The sequence below is a fragment of the Tachyglossus aculeatus genome, chromosome 20 (assembly GCF_015852505.1).
Source record: "Tachyglossus aculeatus isolate mTacAcu1 chromosome 20, mTacAcu1.pri, whole genome shotgun sequence".
NCBI classification, from domain to species: Eukaryota; Metazoa; Chordata; class Mammalia; order Monotremata; family Tachyglossidae; genus Tachyglossus; species Tachyglossus aculeatus.
Genome location: NC_052085.1, coordinates 8,643,576 through 8,652,819, shown reverse-complemented (window position 1 = coordinate 8,652,819; position 9,244 = coordinate 8,643,576). Strand labels below are relative to the sequence as shown.

Below are 9,244 nucleotides of genomic sequence, written 5' to 3'. Positions count from 1 at the left end.
AGCCTCTGGAACGCAAGTGGTTTGGGTCTTTTGTTTCCCTTTGGATTGGGTTTTTACACGCCCGCCTTTCTTGTGCTGACCATGGTCCTGAATCAGTCCCCAGGTCCAAAGGGAAATCCGGTTGGAGAGGGAACGGAGGAGGCCGACGAAGGTCGTAAAAGGTGCCCGTTCCCTATAGAAGCCAGTCCACTGAGCGGGATCAGAGAGCCGGAGAGTGTCGGCTAAAGGGACTCAGATCCTGTTGATAAGTTCTCCCCCTCCCCTCTGTTCTCAGAAGGGATCTGTGATCCAGGCTGTGGAAACAGAGAGATGGCAGCAGCCATCTGATAGCACATCATTGTGGAGAATAAAGTGGACTCAAATGTCTGGATCCATTACTTTCTGCACAAAAGGCAAATTAGGTTCTTTTCAGGAGCATTCCTCCGTTGTTTTGGTACTTTAATGGAAAGGGAAATGATTAGGGTGGGATCTGAAATAAGTTGATTTTTGCAAGCATTGTGTCTCTTGTGTAGACAATCAGGACCCCAGAGATCCTCTGTTAAGGATGTTTCCGTGGAAAATCCTGAAATGATTAAAATTTTGGAGACAATCGGATTGCACGCTATTCACTGATCAGATTTCATTTCCACTGCCTTGTAATTTCTTTCTCTGTGATTTAACTCCATAAAACTCCAGGTGAAGGGGAAGAACTCTTCCTCTGCCTAGTACCATCTATCTATATGAAAAGATTATTTTATATTTAGTGAGGATCCCCCATTTGCAAGGCACTGTACTTGGCCCGACTTAAAAATTCAATTAAAATTAGACAGCCCCTGCACTGTAGAATCTTGCAACATAAAGCAAAGGTGTTTGGTAAAGAATAGGAAAATCTGAAAGGACATTAAAAAGAGGAATAAAACAATGCCTACAACCTATAGAAGAAACCAAGAATCCCAATCTGTATCCAAACTGCAGTATGGAGGGAGGCAGTAGTATTTTTTGTAATAGTATTTATGGAATGCGATGCATTGAACTTTGGAAAGAGTAAAAGGAGCTTACGATCAGTTAACTGCCCACAAGGAAGAAGCAGTGTGGCCTAGTTGAGGGGGAAGTTGGCCACTTATTCCCAAGGGTGAGTCACAGCTGAAGGAGGATGGCAAGGAGAGGGAGTGGTCCCTGCCACCGTCAGCCATACCCTGGGCATCCTTTGGGCAGTGGAGGTTACCTGGGTCACGCTCATCTCGGCTGTGTCCAAAGGGGAGGCCCGTGTGGGACAGGAAACTCTCCAATCAACTTATCATGTGTCCTTCCCACCTCCGAGTACAATGCCTGGCACACAGTGAGCACTTAAAAGCCACAATCATCATCATTATTATGATTATTACCATTATTTACGATTCTCAGAACCCCAGACCGAGCACTTGGGAGCATTGGGTAAATATAAAAGACCTTTTCACCCCTGTGCTCATTAGAGTTCTGGTGAGTGAGGCACAGTGAGAAACCCAGCTCTCTCCCACAGTTCTGTGCTCTTTCCACTAGGCCACACTGCTTTTCAAATAAAGGGCTTATGGGAGAAAACGAGGGGGACCACTCAGACGGTAGATCCTGCTAGGATGTCATCATTTCAGTCTCCTGCATGCTTTTCCTTTGCTGCCCCCCTTTTTATGATTTTTCTTTTTTTCCCCCATAGGTTGCTAGAGTTTAGGGGGATGTCTAGGAGGGTAACCGCCTTCTGAGCAACCTGTTACCTCTGTTGTAATATAGGGCTGGGTGGAACCAGATCCGATCCAGGGTGGTACTGCCTATGTTCCAATGTTCTTGTAATGTGGGTAAGGGACTCTGAAGTCTTTCTCTCACTATCTTTCTATCTCTTGCTCTGTGTCCATCCCTGCATCTCTGTTAGAGTATTCTGCCTCCCTTTCCCTATCTTTTTCTCAACACCCCTGGGCTCCAACCTTTGGCTCCACCCACCTGGGAGCCCCACCTTGCTGCTCCCATTCTGAGCTCTGGAAAACACGGGCCCATAGCGCAGATGATAGTGGTTTTATGAGAGGTCCTCCAGGAATCCAAGAGGGGACCCATTTTGGTTAACTCATTGTTGCAGAGAGTAAACCCCACCTCCAAGAAGGAATATGTTACTCTGCTATCCAGACAATTGTCATGGAGCAAAACCACTGTTTTAGATGAACCATATTCATAAAAACTTATTTGCTCAGTTCCTTCCACATTCTGGGTCTGAATTTCAGGATTCCCCCAGGCCAGAAGCAAATTTACCCATTGATCTTGCGCTACATGCACTCTTCTCAACTTACTTGGCTTGGCTTTTTTTTTTTTTAGATCCAACAGTGAAGGAATTGCACTTAAACTGTTTGGTTCTGGTGAGAGTATCAAATGGGAAGTTTAGCCTGCATCTTCTCCCTAGCTAGAAACTCACCCATCAGAAGGTAAGTATATTTAATGAAGAATTCCTGGTTAATCTGTGGAGCTGTTTGACTGTAAATAATGATCTTTGAAAGCAGGAGGTGGGGAGAGAGGAGAGAGGGCGAGGGGCAGAGGAAAAGAAGAGATCATATAGTCTTTCCTGAATATTTAATAGAGGATAAGATTACTGACCTTGACAATGTGGATCCCATGTCCTGTTGGTTCACTTAGGCAGGCGTGGTGGAACATTTTACTTTTAAGTTGTTTCAAAAACTATCAAGGAAAAGTGAATTGAACCTAGTTCTTCTAAACCCAACTCTGGTCCCTCCTGCCTCTCTCGGGTAGGGATTGACCCTCTTTGCCTGCTGCCTTACTTTTCATCAAGGCTGGCTCTGGACCCTTGGCACCGCTAGCATAGCGTCCTGCTTCCAGTTTTGGCCCGGCTTGCAATCTGGGGAGGAAAGGGAGAAGGATAGGGAGAGTGGAAGGAAAGTGGGGAAGGGCAGGGGCGAATCCAAAAAGAGACTGGGGGCTAGCTACCTTTTCATCCACTTTCTGCCCACCACTGCACATCCAACCTCCCTTCTCCAGATCCCATGTATTGGCAACCCTTGGGCCCCCTCCCCTCACTGGTAGGGAGGGAGGGAAAGGCACGGGTAGGGCGAGAGGGAAAGCACGGCTAACATACCTTACCACCACATTGTTTAGGCTTAAAGATAGAGATCCTTGTGGTTTTTCAAGCCTACTTCTAAGCATCCTGATCTTCACAAAGTCTCTGCTCAAGGAGAGCAACTCCTCTCCTGATTGCTGTACACTGGCCTGGTCTGAATGCTACAGCGGTCTCCTAGCAATCCATTGCTCTAAAGCTTTGTTTGAGATGGTGCGTCATGATGTCTGTACATTACTCTGCCTCTCTGGCTTGCACGTTCCCTCTTTCGTTTCACCATATTTTTCGGGAATCCTGCTGTCAGCCATTCTACTCTCCTGTTTTTCCCATCAGAGCTCTGCTCCTGGGAGCGTTGCTTCAATTCTGGTGACCCGATTGTGATCCAGAATCTCACTGTTGGTAGTCTTGGCTTGCCATTTTGGAGGACACATTGGACCCAAATGGAGTTGGCTGGTGCAGGAGAACTAGGATATTAGAGAAGCAGTGTGGCCTAGTGGATAAAGCCTGGGCCTGGGGGTCAGATGGACCCGGGCTCTGCCCACTTGTCTGCTGGGTGACCCTGGGCAAGTCACTTCACTGCTCTGGGCCTCAGTTACCTCATCTTAAAAATGGGGATTAAAACTGTGAGCCCACATGAGACAGGGACTGTGTCCAATCCGATTTGCTTGTATCTGCCCCAGCACTTAGCCTAGTGCTTGGCACACAGTACTTAGTAAATACCACAATTATTATTATTATACCCAAGAGGTTCCAACTGCTATTCAGACTCCTCACTGATCTTCCTGAGAGATGGAGGGGGAATGTTATTCAACAACCCTAAAGCTTGATCACACCTGCCCCAAAGAGGTCACATTGGACTCAAATAGGGTGAGGATTTGGAAGAGACATAAGATGGGTTTGGAATTTGGTGACTACTGCTGCTGCTCCTGCTACTACTATTATTTTTATTTTTTATTTTTTTTTTGGTATTTATATTTGGTTTGGGTGACCTCTACAAGTCTTCCGTAGGCCACCAGATGGCCCCAAAACTAAGGCAACCAGACCCAAAGTTATTCCACTTCCCACTCATCTTTATTATAAAAAGATAAGAATTATGCTCCCAGAAAAAAAAAAATACTGCTAACAACAGTGCAGTCTGAAAGGTGAAAGTTCATCAATAAAAAAAAGTGAGAGGAGGAAGTCAAGCATTTTCCATGGATTGTCAAGCCGTGGCTTAACTACAATTACTATGCAATTAACTTGGGTCTAAGTGGTGGCAAAAAAAAAAGAATTGATGAAAGAGGTAACTTGAGAAGCAGCGTGGCCTAGTGGAAAGAGATGGGCCTAAGAGTCAGAAGGACCTGGGTTCTAATCATGTCTCTGCCCCTTGTCTGCTTTGTGACCTTGGGCAAGTCAGTTAACTTCTATTGTCTGTAAAATGGGGATTAAGACTGTGACCCTCATGTGGGACATGGACAGTATCCAATCTGATTAGCTTGTGTCTATCCTGGCGCTTAGTACAGTGCCTGGCACAGAGTAAGTGCTTAAAAATGCTATTTTTAAAAGGTCACTGACTGTAAAATGGGGATTAAGACTGTGACCCTCATGTGGGACATGGACAGTATCCAACCTGATTAGCTTGTGTCTATCCTAGTGCTTAGCACAGTACCTGGCAAAGAGTAAGTGCTTAAAAATGGTATTTTTAAAAAGTCACTGAATTTCTCTGTTTCCTTCATCTACAGAATGGGGATTCAGGACCTGTTTTCCCTCCTACTTAAACTGTGAGTTCCATGTGGGACAAAAACTGTGTCCAGTCTGCCTATCGTTCATCAAAACTCCCTCACCCAACCTTGCTTCAATCTGCTAGAAGGTACTAAGAAGTGAAAATGGGTTTTCAAACTTTTGTGTAACTCCTTTTTGTTTAGCTCTTTTTTTTTGTTTTGTTTTCATGGAAATTTTTTTCCACTAACCCGTTTTATGAGAGCAGTCCAGCACTTTCCTCAGGTCTCCCTGTTCTTTTGTGTACCCGACATCTTTGTGTCCTACTCAGTTTTCATATCCCCTGGGCTGTGTTTGGTCTCTGTCTTAAGATCCTAATTTATATCTCTGACTGGAACTTCTCTTGTTCAGCTAAACCCCTTTAGTCTCTTTTTTGACAGATTTCCCAGTTTCTTGTCTGGCTTTCTTCTCCTTTTGGCCAGCTTTAATTTGGTTCTTTTTAGTTTGAATGTGAGATTAGCTCTTCCCACTCAAACATGGTTTATCTGGAGAGTTCTTTTCCAGTAGCACTGCTCTCTCTGAGAGCCCAGGTGGGTCAGCACCTGAGATGCCAGGAAAGAATGTTTGGAAAGGGATGAAAAATTCTTTCAAATTTGTGAAAGAGAAAGCCCTGACAAATAGTGTCCTAGAATCGCAAGGCTCACAGGAACCTCCAAAAGTCATCTAGTCCATCTCTCTGCCTTCAGGTAGGACTGCAATTAACCCACCTCAGGTAGGCAAAAACCTGTCCCGTTTTTCATTCATTCATTTATTCAATCGTATTTATTGAGCACTTACTGTGTGCAGAGCACTGTAATTTTTCTCATCCTTAAGAAATTTTCTAAATTTAAATTCTTTCAAAACTAGGTTTGAAATGACTCTGGGCTTTCCAATCAAGAAAAAGACGATATTTACAGGACAGAAACTATGGATTAACACACAAAGGACTAATGACTCCCCTAATCTTTCATTTATAAACACAGAGGTTTTACATATATAGTTTTGAAAAGACAGTAGTCACAAATAGGCAACTTAGGCCTTTCAAAGGCTCTGCTCACATATGTTCTTGGCCAAAGCTTTCTTTTAATGATCTTTGCAGAACACATGTTCCTACAATGCTTTATACTGTCTTGTCCAGCTGGGTTCGTAAAATGGGCTATATACATATTAAACCAGAACACTCAATTCACTAAAGGACCTAAGTTCTTCATCTATCTTTACTTTCCAACTACTAACTCGGCTTTGCTGTAATTAGCTGGAGAGCCTCATTGCAGGATGAAATTGGTTTTCTGTACAGTGAAGCTTTTCTTTGTAAGTTAAAGGTGAGCAATGGATTTGGGGATCAATTAATAAATCCTCAAAGAAGAGCCATTTAGGTCATCACTCCTGCTATTTCACCTGCTCTTTCCTATCTCTCCTCTGCTGTTCATTTGGCCCTGTTCCCGTCTCTCATCCCCCAAACCCTGGTTCTTTCTCCTCTCTCCCCCTTCAAATCTGCCAGACCATAAATCTCCCATTCAGTTTATGGCATTCGAGTGTTTACTGTGTACCGAGCACTGCACGAAGCTCTTGAGAGAGTACAGTACAGTAGAGCTGGTAAGACACGATCCCTACCCTGAAGGAGTTTTCCTTCTCCCCAGCAACAAAGCTTTGAATAAGCACCTCTTCCAAGAGGCGTTCTTTGATTAATTTCCTTCTCCCCAGGTCTCTGCCTTCCAACTCATCTCGACCCCTTTGCCCCTTATCAATTTACATATTCTGATATTTAAGCCCTTCTTCCTCCCATTTATAAACTATTTTCTGGCTTTCTCCCTCGTTAGATTATAAAGGATTGTGTGTTTTACCAGTATTGTACTTTCCCAAGTGCTTAGCATAGTGCTCTGCATGCAGTAGGCGCTAAATAAATACTATTGATCCAGACTTTGCATGAATCAGGTGCTGACTTTTCCTCCTCCCACTTTTTCAGTCGGCAGCTGGAATGATGGAAACTCCATCAGCTTAAAAGGTATATTGTGCAGTCTGCGCATATATGTCCGATATTTTCAAACTCTAGCAGTTTATTCTTAAATTCTGCTGATCCTTTTGCCATCTGCTCTCCTTATGTTTGCCTGTAGAGCTAGTGGTTTCTTTAGTCTAACTAGATTTGCCAATAGTTTATCATTTTTCATGTCATGGTCATAATATTTATGCTTCATGTGTGGCAGCGCCTTCTGGGACTTGGCAAAAAAGTGAACTAGTATGAGACCTTTTTTTAAGAAGGGCTTTGAATTTCTGGGGAGCAGGTCTTCAAAAGAAAAATCATTTCTCTTTCAGTCAATCAGGTATTGAACTCCCATTCTACAGAATGGGGCCCAGAGAAGTTGTGACTTTCCCAAGATCACACAGCAGACAAATGGCAGAGTCGGGATTAGACTCTAGATCTCCTGACCTCAAGGCCTGTGCTCTTCTCACTAGGCCACTCTACTTCTCATGCCACTATCTCTTATCTAAATTCTGTGCACTTCTATAACCCAAGCATTCTGGACTCTGTGACCTTAGAGGACCTTAGGCAGGGGATTGGAAGGTAGCAAGAGATTCGTTTTCCCCTTTCTGTGTTGGAGGTTTTTGGTTCAAATGTATTGTCAGGACCCCCCCACCCCGTATCCTCAGGATCGCACCTGGAGAGTTTCCAGTACTCTACCAATCTCGACTATGGGAGGGAGAGTCAAGCAGAGGCAATCTGTTACAAGTCAAAACTGTGGGAGGGAGTCAAAGGTGGAGAGTCAAGTTTACTGCACAGAAGGAGGCAATGGTAAACCACTTCTGTATTTTTAACCAAGAAAACGCTCGGGTTACGCTACCAGAACAATTGCAGATGGAGGTGGAGCGTTCTGGGAGAGATGCGTCCACGGTGTCGCTACCGGTCGGAGACGACTTGACAGCATAAGACAAGGTTCTCAGGACCCTTGGGGAACTCAAGTAGTTATCTGTAAAATGGGAATTAAATACCTCTTCCCCCTCCTCCTTAGACTCTGAGCCCTGTCTGGGATAGGAGCTGTATCTGATCTCATTGCAGACTGTGAGCTCACTGTTGGGTAGGGACTGTCTCTATATGTTGCCAACTTTTACTTCCCAAGTTCTTAGTACAGTGCTCTGCACACAGTAAGCGCTCAATAAATATGATTGATTGATTGATCTTACCTACCTGCTTTTAAGACAATGCTTGGCATATTGTAAGTGCTTAAGTTACCACAATTGTTATAATTATTGTTATATTATTATTACCCAGTTGGACAGCATTGTTGCTAAGGATGAGAAGAGTTGGATGGGGGATGCCAACCAGAGGAGGGATCCATTTCCACGGCCTTGGGTGTACCTTCTCCACCATTTTCCTCCTGCTCCCCCAAACTCCTAAATAAGCTAAAAAACAGAGCATTGGGGATTTTGTGGGGGGGGAAAACCAGAATGTATATACCATGTCTTATGTTTTCCCTTTCTGTTTGTATATCTGTTGGGCTATTGGGGAGGTCTTTCCATCTCTGTAAGGATGGATATCTGTGTGAGTCTGTGTGTGTGAGAATCTCTTTAGGTGTGGGGGGACTCCGGAGATCAATCAATGGTATTTGTTGAGCGCTTACTGTATGCAGAACACTGTACAGAGCACTCTGGAGAGTACAATGGAACGGAGTTGGTAGATGTGCTCCCTGCCAACAGCGTCTAAAAGGGAGCATGTGGATGTGGGTGTCTCTAGGGATGTCTGCAGGTCTTTGGGAAGGGTTGTGTGTGTCACCCTAACTCCAGGGATCACTGGTCTAGATTGCTAGACTAATCAATGAGTGGTATTTTTATTAAGGGCTTACCGTGCAAAGAGCATCATCATCATCGGTGGCATTTGAATGCTTACTGTGTGCGGAGCACTATCTTAAATGCTTGGGGGAGTCGGTAGGCACATTTTCTGCCCACCAGGAATTTAGAGTGGAGCTTCCAGTCTAGGGAAAGGGCAGAATAGAGCTGAACTTGGCGGGTAACGGATGAGCATCGCACCCGAGACCGAGAAGCTCCTTGAAAGATGAGAGCCCTCCCTCTGCCCATCCGCCAAGCTAGCTCTCTTCCTCCCTTCAAGGTCCTACTGAGAGCTCACCTCCTCCAGGAGGCCTTCCCACACTGAGCCTCCTCCTCCCTCTCCCTTGTCCCCCTCTCCATCCCCCCCATCTAACCTCCTTCCCTTCCCCACAGCACCTGTATATATGTATATATGTTTGTACATATTTATTACTTTATTTTACTTGTGCATATCTATTCTATTTATTTTATTTTGTTAATATGTTTGGTTTTGTTCTTCATCTCCCCCTTCTAGACTGTGAGCCCACTGTTGGGTAGGGACTGTCTCTAGATGTTGCCAAGTTGTACTTCCCAAGCGCTTAGTACAGTGCTCTGCACACAGTAAGCGCTCAATAAATA

At 44.5% G+C, this 9,244-nt stretch overlaps 1 protein-coding gene across 5 annotated transcripts in view; it reads left to right on the top strand.

Annotated features, from left to right (window-relative positions):
• Window positions 1-9,244, top strand: part of FAM124A (family with sequence similarity 124 member A) — a 72,621-nt gene that overhangs the window by 44,409 nt on the left and 18,968 nt on the right. For 4 of the 5 annotated variants that reach the window (XM_038761835.1, XM_038761837.1, XM_038761834.1 and 1 more), the window contains 2 exons: window positions 2,317-2,423; window positions 4,789-4,916. In XM_038761835.1, the coding sequence (XP_038617763.1) occupies window positions 4,837-4,916 (80 nt within the window). In that variant the 5' untranslated portion in view covers window positions 2,317-2,423; window positions 4,789-4,836. Of the gene's footprint in view, window positions 1-2,316; window positions 2,424-4,788; window positions 4,917-6,770; window positions 6,810-9,244 lie in introns of those variants that run through there. The other variant, XM_038761838.1, reaches the window with a different exon arrangement.